This window comes from Lycorma delicatula, chromosome 8, assembly GCF_047948215.1.
Source record: "Lycorma delicatula isolate Av1 chromosome 8, ASM4794821v1, whole genome shotgun sequence".
Taxonomy (NCBI): Eukaryota; Metazoa; Arthropoda; class Insecta; order Hemiptera; family Fulgoridae; genus Lycorma; species Lycorma delicatula.
In genome coordinates this window covers 44,302,819-44,321,221 of record NC_134462.1, presented here as the reverse complement: position 1 = coordinate 44,321,221, position 18,403 = coordinate 44,302,819, and the positions used below count along the sequence as shown (strand labels likewise).

At 29.3% G+C, this 18,403-nt stretch overlaps 1 protein-coding gene across 1 annotated transcript in view; it reads right to left on the bottom strand.

Annotated features, from left to right (window-relative positions):
* The window catches only part of Not1 (CCR4-NOT transcription complex subunit 1), a 143,798-nt gene that overhangs the window by 66,684 nt on the left and 58,711 nt on the right, over nt 1-18,403 (bottom strand). The window contains exons 18-26 of the mRNA XM_075374038.1: nt 13,319-13,462; nt 11,089-11,268; nt 6,581-6,808; nt 4,484-4,618; nt 4,077-4,169; nt 3,007-3,010; nt 1,971-2,128; nt 1,240-1,380; nt 737-892 (exon numbers count right to left, since the gene is read on the bottom strand). Of these exons, the coding sequence (XP_075230153.1) occupies nt 737-892; nt 1,240-1,380; nt 1,971-2,128; nt 3,007-3,010; nt 4,077-4,169; nt 4,484-4,618; nt 6,581-6,808; nt 11,089-11,268; nt 13,319-13,462 (1,239 nt within the window). The remainder of the gene's footprint in view (nt 1-736; nt 893-1,239; nt 1,381-1,970; nt 2,129-3,006; nt 3,011-4,076; nt 4,170-4,483; nt 4,619-6,580; nt 6,809-11,088; nt 11,269-13,318; nt 13,463-18,403) is intronic.

Sequence of the window (18,403 nt, the reverse complement as noted above, 5' to 3'; positions counted from 1 at the left end):
TCACAGGCAATGCAGTATGTGTTAATGATTTGTTTCAAGCATTTAAAACGTTTAAGACAACTGAAGGACCTGTCAATTATGAAGTGTCCTGTCTATTTATCTGGTTTTTAAAAATCAAGAAGTGTGAGGCCTTCTGGAATTCACTAATTTACCACTGAATTTATCATCAGACAGTGAAAATGCAATGAGTGATAGGATAATGAGGAAAAAGGTAAGACAGTTCAACAAATGTGCATGATGAGGCCAGAGTGATGTGACTTTCTCTCATGAATGATGACTAATCTAGCTGTCAATAATAATTACTGAGGCCAGCTAGTTGATGAAATCTAGTCAACTGGAGAGGGTTCAATTTTTCCATCAGTGAAGATAAAGTACCTCTTAGATTCAGTTAACTGAAAGTCTATCATGAAGATTACAAATTTTTGATAGGTCTGTACTGGAATTAAATTAGCAATGAATAGGTTTATAATTTATAATTACTAAGCTGATTTTTTTGTCATTAAATCTCCTAATTCTCAATAACATAGTTAATATAAAAATCACGACAGATGCAAAGAAAAGGTTTATGTATACAAGTCATATGTAAAAGAAAGAGAATTATTTATTACGTCCTATTTAAACATATAAAAACTGTGGTTATACATTTATTTTATAGGTCTTTTATACCATTTTTCTGTATAATAATAATAATAGATACAAAAAACTATTCACATAGTAATAGTTATAAAATACACACCGCCAGAGCATTAATGAAGGCAGATTTCAAATTAGTACTAATTGAAAGAAGAAGCTGATCTCTGCAAGTAATCATGGCCATTCCAGCTGTCAGATTTCGTACCATATGATGTGCAGCTGCTCGCATCCTTGATTCTTCAGGGTCTAATGCAAAGTCCTAATGAAACCATTAAAAAGACAGATTAATTTTAATAAATGGATAATTTGTACAGTTTATTATTAAAAAGAACTCTTCATAAGAATTTTCAAAAACATAGATGTTTTTCATTACAACAGTAATTTATAAGAAACAATTATATAAAAATATTCAGAAAATATTTATAAATAAAATATTGAAATTTTAGGTTGTGTGGCATTATTTTTTTTAACTCTAACAAAGTTTAAACTACAAATTAGGCACAAGAAAAGAAATTTGATGTACAAAACTACAACTTTTTGTTACAATTGCAACAGAAAACTAGCACTATGGTAATTTAATGTACAGAATTTTACTGCTTATCTTACCTTTTTAACAACTTGTTCAGATGTTGTAATAGCAATTTTGACAGAACGTTCAACAACAGGATGGATCCATTCTTGGACTGCTCGCTCAACAGCAGGTCTAACAAAGTTTCTCAACTGGGGGTTAGCTTGAAATAAGGCCAACTGAAAAATACAAATAATTACGAGAGCTATATTAAAGAACACAATGTTTTCTTAGAAATTTATTTGATCTATTATATAAATAATACAATTCTTAAAATTTACAGTTAATTATTCAATAATAAAAATTACATTTAAAAAAAAAAAAAAAAAAAGTATATACTTAGCGAAAAAGTTTATGAGGAATAAATTCTAATGACTATTTGACTATTTTCCTAATGACATCTACTGCTTTGGTCATTAACCAATAAAAATTCCAAGAGTGTGCAGTGAACTCCATCTGGTGTAAGTTCAGTGACTTGTGAGAACTGAATCTCTGAACACTGGCATTTTACCTTTCTTAACACTCCTTAATTTCCAATACATTACTCTCTAAGCCATTGCAAGTTTTACAGAACCATTAGGTCCTCAGGGATAGAGCTTACCGTTCTATCCAGTACCACAATTGATTGCTGTTGTTTATAATAAAAGGCAAAATTAGAAATCATAAAATAAAAAAGTTCATCTTCCATAAGGTAAAGTGCACAAAATATATTCAATGAAATAATGCAGAAAAAAATTATCTAATTAAGAAAATAAGAGTTCTCTATTACCTGTTCATTAACAGTGATGTACTGTGCTAGAGTACTTGTACTAGCAACATTCAATTGGAAATAACTAAATTTTGGTTCTGGAGGGTTGCTGGTTGGAGTGCTAAGGCCGGCTGGTGTTGGTGTTGAACTAGTAGGAGCAGAAACTGGAGCTGGTGTACCTGTACCTGTTCCACCCCCTCCCCCTCCACCACCTCCACCACCACCACCCCCTCCACCAACAGCACTAGCTAGCTCATCGGATACTGCAGGTAATGCTGCCACTGTAACAGAAAACTCATTTGACTCTTACTTGATAAGCTACATCAAAAATATATGCAATTAATTTATTTCAGTACTAATCTTTTAACTCCAAAAAGAACCTTTTACGCTCTTACAAATGTAACATGAGCAAACATCACCAAATAAATATTTAATGTCCAAGTACATAAAGATGTAAAAACATTTACAAGTTCTAAAAATAAAATTTTAACAGTTGGATTGCCTTTTAGGTTGGTAATATGTAGTTTATATATTACCACTTTAACAAAAGTATTACGCAATATTCTCATAATGTTCCTTCTTAATAATTTGTTTTACTGCTGTAAACATTTTTATTATAGTATTTCATAAAAGCAAAATGCTTTCCTTTGAAGACTTATGTCTGATGAATCATATATATGTAGCGTTTTGATAGACCACATTTTCCCTTTTTTTAAAGTAAAATCATAATTGTGTCACTGTAGAAATTCCATCTTTTCTGGAGAAAACACTCTGATAAGTGATTTTCACTGCCCTCTTCTAATCCAACTTTATGCAGTTAAGAGATTCTGTAGAGTGAAACAAATGGTAGTTTGACAGTGTCTGGTCATATGTGATCCATTTTTCATTGCCCATAATGAGCTGTTTTAAAAATGGTTTGATTTTGTACTGATTTAGCAGTGATTCGCAGATGGAAATTTGACCCATTCAATTTTTTTGTTGATGGTTGTGCCAAACTTCCCATCCAAGCTCTCTCAGTGTTCGTAGGCCCTGGCATTGTCATGATGAAAGATGACACTTTCCTATTGATCAATTCTGGTCGCTTTATCATACTATAATCTTTCCAGTTGCTAACACTAGAGATTTTAGAATCAATCATTTGACAAGGCTGCAGCAGCTCATGCTGAATAATTCCTTCCCAATCCCAACACACATACAGCATTACTTTTCTTGGTATCAATCCTAGCTTTGCCACCATTTGTCGAGCTTCACCTTGCTTTGATCATGATCTTTTCCATATATTAGTCATATGTGATCCATTTTTCATCATCATGAGCTATTTCAAAAATGGTTTAATTTTGTTTCATTTTAGCAACAATTTGCAGATGGAAATTCAGTCTCAATTTTTTTCATAGTCTTACCAAATCATCTGTTGATTACAACTGGCTAATAATATATTTTCAAACATTTCAATACAGCTGTGCAGTATTCTCATTTTAAATTGCTACTCTAATTGTTCACTTCTGGTAAGCCAAAGAAACCAATCTCTTATCTCTACATTAATACCATTCTTCCTACCTCATTAACTTTCACTAATTGAAGAGACTAAAATTACTGATGCAATTTCTCGGATATAACTTTCTGAAAAAATAATGAGCAAAGGTAAAGCATAAATTTTTAAAATTTCAGTGTGTTTTCTGAGCTGTTTTACTTTTTGGCACAAGTTTTAAAGTTTCAATATATACATGATAAAATTAAAATTTTTATTTATTTACTTACTTGAGTCATAATTTATGAATCTAACTCACATCAAGTTTTCAACACTGATGGTATCAACAAACTAAAAATTACTTCTTTCAGAATAAAAACTTCTTTCAAAAATTAAAATCAAAAGAAGTAAGGACTTAAAATTTATAAAACAGGTAACTACTTATTACATTCCTTAGAGTTTCTAATTACAAAAATAGAAAAAGCCACATTACATAAAAAAAATAAACAAAAATTACCAGTAGTCTTTTGCTGCTGCTGCTGCTGTGATAATGGTTGAGGAGCTGGTGGTTGTGGCTGCAGTGGCTGTGGCTGAAGAGGTTGCTGAGGAGTTTGTGGTTGTACTTGTGGCTGTGGTTGAACTATCACAGAATTTGAAACTGGTGTTTCTACTTTACTTTTAGGTGGTGACAATTGGTGATCTATATTCTTCATATTCTCAGGATCCTTTAAATAGATACCTGGACTCAACTCCTGAAAACACATCGCATTGTCATTACATACAAGAAAAAGAGGAACTAGAGGAAATATTTTATTTATAATGTATGCATTTAAAAATAAGTAACAAAATACATTTATCACAACTATTTTATATATTACTAAATCTATTTTTTTCTGAACCTAAAACACAAGATCAATTAGATCAAGATCAATCAGAGTAATATAATATAATCAATTTTACAATTTGGATTGCAATATTGGTATACAATATTTCCATTTCTGTTAAATTTTTCTACATTTTTAAAAACTATTAGTTACACAAATGTAATAGATGGATAAATACTTACTGCAACATCTAGTGCCAAATTCTTACAAAGTACTTCAATTTCAAACTTTAAATTAAGTTTCAAATCAGGCTCCTGATGTAACTCAGATAATACATTCATAATTGCCATTGTCCAAGGATTTGGCGGCTTAAACACCTAAAACAAAAATGAAACTGATAATTAAAATTTGGTCTGGTATTTTCAATAATAATACTTTATTTAAATTTTGAATTGATTTTTGAAAACTGCTAACTATTATTATACGTAAAAAATGTCTCATCCCAGTTATACTTTGTTTCTTTAAGCTTTTATTTACATTTAAAAAACACCTGCAATTATCATCTTTCAATTAAAATAATGTATTTTATTAAAACTGTATAGAAATATGAACTCATAATCAATAACTTTTTATAACAAAATATCGATAATTAACAAGAAAAAAAAATGTTAATACATATATTGTATGTCTATAATATTTACACTTTTAGATTTATAAAACAATAATCTAAATGGTATTTATGTAAAACTAAGGCAGAAAAAATAGTCAATTTAAATAACAATTACAAAGTAACCCAAAGTGAAAAAAATTATGAAAAAAAGCTAATTTAAAAAAGGCAGATCAAAATTAAATTTCTAAAAAAAAATTAAAAAGAAAGAAAATGTAAACATATAAATAAATGCACATAATAATCACCTCAAGTGTACATCCTGTTAAGACCTGAAATGAAATAACATCAGTGGATTGGCACAATATAAGATTACAATAACGTGCCAAACAGTTTCAGTAAATATGACAAATAATTACTGATATATTAATACTGCAAAATCTATGTAAATCCTAACTGATATTAGTGACTTAAATAATTTTTTTTATATTAATTTTTACATTAAACATTTAAATGCCCTACATATTGCACAACATTGTATTTTAGTTTACATTGATTATTGTTCTTTAGTTGAGAATTACTAAGCTTTTAAGGATGTTTCTTGAGCCTTAACTTTTAACAGTAAAAATATATTAACATTTTCTGTTAACTCTATTTACTAAGCTGGTTTTTAACTTCATGGTATGTCAAAAATACTAAGTAGTACAATTTCAAATTACAGTTCTTCACTTTGTAATAAAATCTGTTATGTGATTTCATGACTTTATGGAATATTTAATAATTGCACATAATTAATTGTATTTTGGTATTTTGGATATTATGACATAAGTATAATATGAGGGGGAATTATTTATAGAAAGATTAATTTCTTAAGTGCTTTGAAAGTAATTAATAATGAAGCAGGAAGCAAGTTTCTGATGCATAAAGCACAATCTAAATACTAGGAATAGCAAGGTTGTAGTATCCAGTAGTATCACCAACTATTAAACTTAAAAATCCCAGGATCAATTCCAAACAGGGGTCTGGATTTTCATCACAAAACAGAACCTCAACTTGCAAAACACAGTTGAGGTCTCACTATCAATAAATGCTAAACAAAAAAAAACATATCTGAAAATTAATCTAAATAAGAATTAGTTCTGTTCTAAATAGGTTATTTCCTTAAATATCATTAACAATACCTACAAATAAAATAATTTTTTTATGAGTTTCAAAAACTTTAAAAATATATTTAAAATTAACAGTTTCCTTCTTTTAGAAATTATTGTTTAACTACTTTTAAATCACTCATCAGGCCCAGTAAGTGCAGAGGTATTTTCATCTTTATATAATGGATCAGAAATCTTAACTAAATCAAAATTAAAAGTAAACTTTTAGCCTCCCAAAATAAAAAATAACAATGCTAACAAGCTCTGTCTCTCTACCACAAGTTTCATTTCTTCCGCCAAATTAACATTTATATCATAGTTAACGCAGGTCACTTAAGTCACTATATATGGTTAGTAACACTCTCATGATCTATGCTTGAGCTATACTTTCATGAAAAGAGTTTGTTCATTAGTGATGGTGAGAATCAATACGTCCTGAAAATAATTTCCCTCAAAACAATACAATATTAATAAAAGGTTTACTAAACAGCAACCTTTTTCAAAATAAATAATATTACTTTTAAAGTTTACAGTTGATAAACTAAAACAAATAATTTTAAAAAATTTTAAATGATTCACATTACCTTACTCTTCGAACAAGACTCAAGAACTTTAGCAACAAAAGGAACAACATAGAGTAACTCTTGTTGTCCCTTGTTATAAGCTTCAACCAATAAAGATTTAACATCAAGATCCAACTGTAATATTGGTTTATTCCGTCCCAGTGTTAACATTCCCAACCAATGGCCAAGATTTTTTAAGAGCGAACGGTCCGAGAAATTTGCTATCCCTTTGTCACTTCTTAAGAGGACCTGATCAAATAAAAATTATCAAAAGAATCAATTAATGTAAACACGATTAATTTTATTTTAAAAAAATCTTATGTTAATAATTAGAAACAATGTTAAAATGTTGTACACAAGTAATTAGCAGAATACAACTGAACAAATATTCTATTTTAAATTAAATAAACATTTTACATATACTTATTAACATAACTAGCTGAAAAAGTATGCAAAATAGAGTAAAGTGAAAAAGAAAGTTAAAATTTTTGGTATGATTAACATAAAGAAAATTACACAGAAAAAAGCTGAAAAATCAATTCGTCAGCTCAGCTTTTTTTAACAAATAAAAGATGACTTAATCAGAAGTAAATGCAGCTATAAACAGTAGTAAATTAGAACGGTATTGAATTACGTAAAGATTCTTGAAAGCAGGATTAGTTTTGGGAAATCAACCTCACCGCAAACGTTACTGACATGGAAGTAAAAGGCTTTTGCAATAGGAAATGTTCTTAATGTGCCATGGAGATGGAAGGCCAAGTACACGAGCTGAGACATGTGCTGCTGTGGAGGGATCAATTTAACGATCACCGATGAAATCAACACGCAAACGTTCTGCAGAATTAGGCATTCCGAGATCGACAATGCAAGACCATATGTGAAATGACTTAAAAGTGTCATTCATCAGCGTTAAAATATGTTTTCATCCAGCCACAGTTAATGAGTTGAGTAACAATGACCTTGATCGACATGTTTATGCATGTCAATTATTACTAGAATGCTTTTAAGCAAAAGACAATCATCACTTTTTTGAGGAAATTGAACACCATTTGCCTCTAATGATATAATTTAGATTGCAATGACATCTGAACATCTCTTTGGTTCTTATTTAAGTTATAACCAACACAGTTATTATCTGAGAATGATTAACAGATGTTGTTGCTTCCAGAATTAACAGCAAAAGGGATCACTGACATCATTATGTTTCAGCAAGACGGTGGTCCAATGCATTTTGCTTTGAATGTCCGCAGATGCCTCAGTGAAATTTTCCAAAACACTAGTTTGGACATGGGACAGAAGAGTTACTGACTCCACTTCCTTGGTCAGCAAGAAACCCTGACCTCATCACACATGACAATGCACTCCGGGATTTTATAAAAGAAGAGATCTAAAAATGCAGATAAGTCAACAATTAGCAGTTCCATGACGTTGTTTGGTCATTTGAAATGATCACCCCTGATATGCTGTTGCAGATGAACAACCAGATGTGGAAGCACATACAGCTGTGCTTTGAACATGATAGAACCCATACAAACATTTTAGATCCATAGTAGATAAGCTGCACCTATCCTAATAATTTCATAATTATTGTAAAGGGACTTCCTGCCCACCCCATACAATAGATTTTAAAACTTGAATAGTGTTGACTGTCACTCAAGTCTTCTAATTCCAACCCTTTTGTAGCAAATAAATATTTTTATATGTTTAGTATAATTTGAAAAATGTTTGAATACAAAAGTGTAACCAAAAGCTAAGAGTAATTGTTTACGCCATTCTGGCATAAAGTTTTCCGTTATTTTCTACGAATTCCAAGCTAGGGTGGGTCCCGTTGTTTTGTTACAAGGAATGTTTAAATCTCACTTTGTTTCGTATTTCTGGGTCTGTAAAGTCCACCTGTTTCTATTACTGTTCTTGTGTTCGACCCTCCCACCGTCATCCTTAGCGACCGCATCCATTCTTCTATCGAGTTATTTCTGACTACCCTTTTCGTACACCCGTTATTTTTTCGTCCCCTTACTAATACATACACACACTCTCCTGTCCACTACCTGGATCTTGTTAACCCCCGTTTTCTTTCGCCATCTTTTCGGCAGAGTAAATCCAACATCTCACCAGTGCAGTCGCCTAGGGCAATACTCTCCTGCAAACTTTGTGGTAACATTCCTCACTCAAGCAGAATCTCAAACTCATCACTACACATCTGAGATTCTACGCATCATGCTACCACCAAACCACATCACACCTCTGTATTCCTGATACACCGTGCGGACTACGCCCAGGATTACATAGGTATTCATCTTTACTTGCTGTTACGAGTTCATCTCTGGCTAATATTTGTGTGCTACAGGCAAGTTCAGTTTTTCATTACTTATTACGTTAAACCACTATGTTATCATTCAAATTTGTGGAACATTCAGTTCAGAACGGCATAGGTATGATGATACCTATGCCGTTCAAGTTTCAATTTCACTTTAGTACAGTCACGACAGGTTACTTACAGAAGGCTGTCATTGTTCAGCTGCAACCTATTTCATGTGCTCAATTAAGTTCAGTGTGATTATATTATAATTAACTCTTTTGTACTGTAATATTATTGTGTCCTTTTCTACGTCAAACTAGAATTACATTTTTACATTATTTAATGTTAAGTTTGTGGTTCATAAATCAGGAAAGGCCAGTGCCAATTAAGATTTACTGTAATTGATTTTTCTAAGTTAATGACATTTGTTCGTTCCTAATTTTTCAATATTACAGCATTTGACAACAATGCAATAGTTTTTCAGACATACTATGTTTCTTGATGTTATATTTTTCTAAAGTTATAATTAAAATTAAGGTGTTTCATGTTCTCTTTCAGGCTTCGTCAAAAATGTATATGTTCAAAATCTGTATTTAGAAGAATATTCATGTATTTTTTCATTTAACTATCATTGTTCAGACGCTGATTACAGCTGATATATTAAGTAGTTTTTAAGGTTATGATAATTATAACATATATTAATTTGTTTTCATTAAAGTCCAATTTCTTTTGGCAAATACTAGCTGTGTGTTTTTTTTAACTTTACCCAACAGTAATTCTGTATTGCTTATTTAATAATGTTGTTCTGTATATAACTGCCCTGTAAATGGTTATTAACTATTTAGCAAAGTCTCTGCATGACAATTGAACCTTTTGAGCTTAAAAAATTTGTATAAGCTTTATAAATTAAAGAAGGAACTATTTTCATTTCTGCAAGAAATGAAAATTAATTTTTTCAACAGATGAAATAAGGAAAAGGCTTTCCAAAATTCATTGACTGCTATATATATAAAAATTTATCAACATATTGACTACTGTGCTAATTAAATTTAATATTAACAACTTAACCACCAAAACACAGTAACAGATAAAACTTAAAAAACTAATAGCAATAGTCAACTTTCCTGCATCATTGTCAGTATACAAATTCAATAATAAGAGTTTTTTAAACTAGATTTCTAAAATAAAGTTTTTTATTATTTTGCTCATCTATTATAAAATTTGTGTACCAAGTGATGATACAAAATCCCATAAAAGTCTACTATTGGTATTAGTTTTTTTTTTAGCTTTTAGCTATTAGTGTGTCTTGTTGGTTACATTGTTAATATTAAAGAAAAATTTAATATCCCAAAATTTGGTTTTAAATGCCTTATACAATTAATTGAATATGAAAACATCATTTTTACAAAAAGATTTGCATACTGAACCTAATACTTATGAAAAAAAGTTTTAAATACTTACAGATTTGTGATAATATTATTGGTATTCAGAAAATATTAAAATTTTTATTAATTTGTAAAAAATCTATGGGTGCATTCTATTTATAAATTAAAGAAAACTGCTTACTTTTAAGAAAAATTTGATTATAAAAGATTTAAAACTTAAATTTTCAGTAATTAGAACAAAAGATGCAAATTTGGAGTTTATTAGGGATTTAAGAAGCGCTTACAGCCATTTAAGGTCTACAGAATCAGAAATCATGGTCTTCTTCTTTTTCTGTTTTCGTAATAAAAATTATATTTATTTTTCCAATAAATATTTTTGTATTACTTTATACAAATTGACTAGTCAGTAGGATTTTTAGTTAAGATTTTTCTTTAAACTAAACATACATCAAATTAAATATATTTTTGATTTTAAAAATAAAATACTGTGCAAATGCTAGAATAGTACTGTAAGAAGATACTTTGACCATTTTTTCTACTAAAAGCTAAAAAGTAAATAGTACTTTCATGCTCCATTAACTTCACTACTGATAAATTTTACTTGCTAGTAAATCTGCAAATGTCAACTGCATGTGTTAAGAAACCTTGAAAACTGGTTAGGGAGTTTCTAAGAATGTGCCATCATAAAATCATAAGTTAGTAAAACAAGATATAAACTGAATGTTATAAATATTTTTTATTAACAGAAAAGCTATTTTCTTATTTATTTATTTAGGAAATGAACAAAGCATAAAAAATGTAAATAGTTTTGTTTATAACAAAACTAAATTTGAAATAAAACTCACCCTAATATTCCTGTAAGTCTCTCTAAGTACCATTTTATTAAGTTCAGGAATTTTGAGGACATCCAAAAAATTTGAGTATAAAATATGAAAATTCAGTTCAATACTAGCTCTTTTCATTACAAGATATTGTGACATCCATGGCCAATACTCTTCGGTCACTATCTCTCTCAGCTCATCGCACTAAAACGAAGACAAAACACAATAAATAAACTATCCATTATTAAATAAAATGAAGTAGGTAGCTGTATTTTATAAAACTAAACTATGGAAAGAATGGTGAAAAATTAACATTAAAACAAAATAATGATATATGAGAAAGTAAGTTAAGTGTTAATACAAGAAAATATAGTACATCATAAATTGATGAATTTCGCTACTTCTGATAAAAGTAATAAAATAATAAACAATGATAATAAACTTATAATAAAATAATAAACAATGGAAAAAAATATATATATATATATATTGAAAAGAAAACCAATATACACCTAGATTGCTTTTTGTTGAAATCTGCCTTGGTGTAGTATTTTCTACAGGGTAATTACTATATATATATATATATATATATATATATATATAGTAATTACCCTAGTAATTATATATATATATATATATATATATAATCACTGGTTCAAATAATAAATAAATATAGACATTTATCACTTCTTGATTATATATGATCCTTTAATATTTGAATGAACAATACAACATTATGTATAAGTGTAAATAAATGCTTTTAATGATTCCGTAAATGATACATTGTTAAAAAATATATATTATATTTTATAAGTTTGTACGTTAAGTCCATGAAGATTGATAGAAGGCTAGAAGAAGACCGACTGAATATAGTGCAGAGTGGCTGAATTGTCAGGAGCCGAGTGCATCCGAAAGAAGCTGTATGAACTGACAGAAAGATCTGTAAATTTTAAAGTCTTAAATAAATTTTTAATAACATGCACTTAGTCTGAACACTTTTATTCAAACATTTATTTTATATCATAATGTCTTTTTCTGCCCCATTCCAACCTACTTTCTTCCTGCACTAATTTCAATAGAACTAAATAAATCAGGTGGGCAATGTAATATTAAACAATTTTCTAAGAGATAAAAAATTAATTAGAAAAAAATTGGAAACAGAAGTATAAAAAAAATTGACAAAACTGTTGAACAGAAAAAATAATTCTGAAAGAATAAAAACGAAATTAGAAAGAATATACCAAAAATATTCAAATGGCACAGAATGTTTAATAATCTGATGTGAACCCCCACATGACTTCCTTGTACACCTATTAAATTACATATACACACTTTTTTTAAATGAAAAGTACATAACATTTTATTTCACTGATAACTTCTGATATTAATCTTATTTCTGACTTAATTTTTTTTTTTTTTTACTTATTGTATTTTTTTTTATAATCAGAGGTTAATATTAATAAATCAAAATTCAAACCGATTTGCCTTCCCCTACTAAGATCCAAATATTTTATATTAGTAAAATTTTATTTGGCTACAACCCTGGAACCAATGAAAATAAGTACCACTTATGATACATCGTTGAAAAACTCTTATGAGGGCTTATTACTGCAGTTAAGAAAAAGACCAAAATCCAGATTTTTTGGATTGGACGTTTTTGGTCCTGTGAATTGCAATCAAAAGGAAAGGTGCACAACTAGATGGTACAACAGTCCTAAATTCATAATTTCAACATCCTATGGCTAATCGTTTTTGAGTTATGCAAGATACATATGTACAGACATCACGCCGAAATGACTCAAAATGGATATTTCCGTTGAAATCTAAAAACCAAAATTTTTCACCATCACAATACTTCCTTTACTTTGTACAAGGAAGTAATAAAATTTTAAGTCATGGATTTGCAATTCATGCGGACTTACTAAAAGTTAAAATCTGGATGGGTTAAATTCAAAATGAACAACATTAAGAAGTTGTAAGGTAAGTAGGAACAAAAGGAAGCTAATGGTGCATTTAAAGTAAAACTAGGACAAGTATCACATATTAAAGGTTAAAGGGGAAGATAATAACTTAACAAAAGAAATAAAACAGTCTTAACTTATTAAAAGGTAATGACCCAAGAGTAAAACTTAAACAATGTAAAGGAGAAACCAGATTAAAACATGTATATAATTTGTACAGTAAATACAAGAATAATTTATACACAAGTGACTTGTACATGTAAAATTAATTGAAAATATGCAAATTAACTCACCTTGGTTTGTAAATTCAACTGGCTTAAGTTGTTAAATATAAAAGCAACTTTATCCTGCATTGCTTCTGGTGGTGCAGTCATTTTTTCTTCTTTTTCTGTTGCAACCAACAGTGTATCAATATTTGTAGCATTAGCAATTGAAGGCTAAACAAATAACAAAGGAATTTAACAATATATTTATATAGTAAATTAAAATATCAATCAAATGTTCACTTAATTTTCTACAAGTAAAATCTTACTTTACATATTTCTACAATTTGTACTGTAATATAACTTTAGAAACTGCACTAAAATAGTTCCAGCGCTCTGTTAGCATCTTTTATTTATTAAGTGCTAGCATTTGATATAGAATGTGATTTCCCATTCCTTGTTCCTTGTCACACTGAAAATCTGAGTAATTACTTAAGTAAGTCAAATAACTGTTAAATTTTTTATTATAACAATGTTGTTTATAAAAAAATTCTCAGTATGAATGATTCATACTTTCTCATGTTCCTAAGTTGGTTATTGAATTACAATGCTTATCAGCATGTACTTATTAAATAGTTTTAATTCAAAACTTTTTTTCTTTAAAAACCAATGACAAATTCTTAGCTTCGCATGAGATGCCTCAGTTCAGTTTTTACTTCGGGTCAATCCACCTTAAGTAACCAAAGGGTGGGGTGGTTGCTTGACGAATTCAAAACCAATTGAAACTTACCCACTTGTTTCCTACATATCTCAGGACCTTAAAACTATATATATTTTTTTAAATTTATTTAAGCAGTTTACCTGTGATGGTTATTTTCGTTACAGTGCACACACCTATTTTTGTGATTCTAAGGGTTTATGCAAAAATACATAACTAAAAAACTATTTGTCCTAGAAAAATGAAACAAAGAGACTTTATTTATATTTTCTCAAGGTAAAAGATTGGTCCAGTGGTTTATTTACCTTATCTCTCTTCTTTCTATGAGAAAATTACCAATTAAGTTGAACATGAAAAACTGTGAAATTTCACTTTTGGTAATTTTTTTTCAAGAGGGAGGGGTGGCATACAAAGTTTGAATAATTTTTTTATATGTATGTGTATGTTAGTAGTTTTACCAAAAATAATATTAATGGTGATATACTACCCCTAAATTTTTATGAATTTTTGAAAATTAATTAATTTTTTAAATTCAAATTTTTTTTCAAATATCTGATGAGGCTGATGATAAAAATCTTAAATTTGCACAATTTATGTTTTTGTAGATGTTTATAGCAAATAAAAACATTTCTTGTATATTGTATTAATAAAAAAATTATAACCTCTCAAAAATCAAGAAAAGCCTGTTAAAAGCAATACCATTTTGACTTGCTAAATATAAGTGTTCCATTGGGGTTTCTTGTCTTCTTGGCACTTTAATATTTTTATACTATTACTATAGTTGAAACAGACTTGTTTGAACCATTCAACTGCAGTGTTCAGGTTATAACAGGCGCTTGAAGTCATTTCCAGTCATCAAGAAAATTCATGCTGCAACATGCTCATTTATGCTTGTTGCATCATTGAGCATTGCAGATACAGATTGGTCAGTCTGACATTAGTCAGTGACCTGTAAACATCTTTACCGAGTGTCTCAAATTTCATCCTGTGTTTGGAAATGTTTATTAAATAAATAAGTTTTACTTAAAAATATTATATTTGCAAATTTTATAATCAGTTAAATTTTTACATTATTTTCAAGAAATTTCACATAAAACAATGGAAGAACGATGTTCCATAGGAATTTACGTGAACGAAGAGTGTCACAAAACACTGTATGGTTCAGTGCCAAAAGAACTGATTAAAATATGTGAATTTAGTAATGAAAACAACAGCATATTTTTTTTCATGTTAATTCAGATGTCACTGGTGTTTGTAAATACAATGAAAAATGTTTTTGTCAAAATTCAGTTACCTGTATGAACAGTTCTATTATGACCCTTTGAGAACTCATAAAAAAACAGTTAAGAAAAACTTAAGACAAATAACGTTAGAGCAAGCTACTAAAGAACAAATTTTTCCAAATTTAGATTTAGTTCCTGGAAAGTCTCTTTGCGTTAACTGTTTCACAAGTATTTTTTCTCAGCAGAACAAAGAACTATATGAATGCGAAGCTGAAAAAATCAACTATTTTTTTATTAAATCAGATGAGATAGCCAAGATTTTAGAAGCTCTAAAAAACCATTTTGACTGCTGTGAAAGAGTTGGTACTAGAAGCTACCACAAGTATGTTCCTATGTCAGAAGGCATATGTTACTTAACTTTAGACTCCAAGGACTATGAAGACCACCCTTTGTCAAGTATTGTAGCACTTTCACTTAAGGAAAAAGATTTTATTGCTTGTGTGTATGATGATCAGTGGTGGATAGAAGTGGTAGATATTAGCCTCAAAAATGATGATGTGCAGGTTCATTTTTCCACCCAGCTGGACCACATACATCATTTCAGAAGGACAAAGTGTGGTATTGATCTGCAAAGTTCTGAGAAAGTTGACATCACTTAAATTAACTACAGTGATGGATCATTCTCATACAATTTCAACAGAATTATGAGAAGAGATATCACAGCTGTTGGTTAACCACACAAAATAATAAACTTTCATTGCTACAAAAACACGCTATTTCATTGAAGAATAATTAAAATTTTGCTACCATTTATTTTTTCTTCGACTGTTTACAAAAATAAACCAATATAAAATTAATTCTTGAAGAAAGATGTAGACTACTCATTGAAATCTCAGTTTGAGTAAATTTTACAAGCATTTTTGAATTAAAATTGTATTAGGTTACTGGTATTGGTTAAGTTATCATTAAATTACGACCTATCATTAATAATTTTAAAAAACTATTTTTAAAATACTGAAAATGTCAACCAACAACATAGGCACTAAATATAAAAAATGTAAAGAGCAAAGAAGACAAGAAACCTCCTTGTAGCACGTAGCAAGTCAAAATGGTATCATTCTTAACAGGTTTTTCATGATTTTTGAGAAATGTTATCACTTTTTTATTGTACAATACACAAGAAAGGTTTTTATTTGCCATAAACATCTACAAAAACACTGTAAGTTGTGCAAATTTAAGATTTTTATCACCAGCCCCATCAAAATTATTTGAAGCCAAAATTTGAATTCTTTTAAAAAAATTAGTTTTCAAAAATTCATAAAAATTTAGGGGTAAGTATATCATAAATATATCACCATTAATATTATTTATGGTAAAAGTACTAACATATACATACATATTAAAATAATTCAAACTGTGTATGCCATCCCTGCCTCTTGAAAAAAATTACCTAAAGTGAAATTTCACAGTTTTTCATGTTCCACTTTATTGGTACTTTTTTCATAGAAAGAAGAAAAATATGTAAATAAACCACTGGACCAATTCTTACCTTGAGAAAATATGAATAAAGTGCATTTTGTTTCATCTTCCAGAACCAAATTGTTCTTTAATTATGACTTTTTCCATAAACCCTTACAATCATACAAATAGATGTGCGCACCATAACAAAACTGGCTGCCATAGATAAACTGCTTAAATAAAAAATTAAAAAAAAAAATAGGTTTAAGGTCCTGAAACATGTAGGAAACAAGTGGAAAAGTTTCAATTTTTTTTTGAATTGGTCAAGCAACCAGCTTATGTTTTTTTGTGACACTTCAAATGGATTGACCCCCTTCATATTCATAAAATTTCTTAAGATACTAATTTTAACAAATCTTCACTAATTTTTTAATGTATAGGCATATTTTTTTTAAACCTAAAACAGCTATATGATTTAATTACCATACTAAAATCATTACTGATCTGTTTACATAAAGAAAATACTTAATTCTCTTAATATAACCCCTCATATATGGATAAATCGGCTCCAGTCAGAACTGCTTCTCTGAAGGTTCACAATACAACTAGTCATTGAAAACTATACTACAGCTCCAAAAAGAAACACACATCTTGAATCTTTTCCACTAACAGACAACATTTTACAAAAAAAGTATATGAAAAGCACACATGTCTCCCAAACTTCAACTCCTGCTCTGTCATAAATTCATCTTTACTACCAATTTTATGTTACAATTCCTTTACATATGTAGAGCAGATTTTAAAAGAATTATGAGGCACACTCCAATCAATAATAAATTCTTTTTAATATTAATATGAATATTATAAAACTGCCAATTGCATGGTTAAATGTTTTATGATGCATAATTTTAATAATTTCAACTATAAGGCACACTTACACTTTCAGTGATAGAAAATTCTACCAATAAAAAATGTCTTCTTTGACAAAGAAAATACCACATTATTACTCATTTACAAAGTCATTTTATTTAATTATTTATCTATATTTTATCACAAAAATTTCACAATTTAATTTAACTACACCTTATCAAACCTCTCAATGTATAAGGGATATCTCTAAAGTAAAGATCGCTGGGAAATTTCTCTCCTTAAGGTTGTGCGAACCTGTGTCGTTCATGGCAACGCTAGTAATGTACACACTGCATTGCTGTCTGTAAGTTGTTGCGTTATAGTATCTTTGATCATGTGTGAGTTATTACGTTATAAAATGAATAGGAAAATCGATGTAGCCGCCAACCGTGAAATACACGGAGTCATACATTTTTTAAACCATTAAAACATTAAACTGGTTGAAATTCATAGGCAGTTTGTTGTGTATAGTGATAATGTAATGAATGGAAAAAATGTTATGAAAGGTTTAGAAATAAAAGAATTAATGTGCATTATGAAGAACGTTTGGAGAGGTCCTCAATAACCACTGAGGATTTGTTGAAATGTGTTGATAAAATCAGAAAAGATTGTCACTCAACGATCTCCAACCTGGCCCAACTTTTTCCTGATGTTTCAAAGAGTTGTTATTGGTCACATTGTTCATAACCGTTTAGGCTTCAGAAACATATGTGCATGTTGGGTGCTGCATGTCTTAACAGAACATCACAAAAAAATCCAAATGGGATCTGCTTTGGAATTTTTGACGCACTACACAGAAAAAGGTGATGAGTTCCTTAATACATATTACACGCCAGAGAGAAAATGACAATCAAGTGAATAGCATCA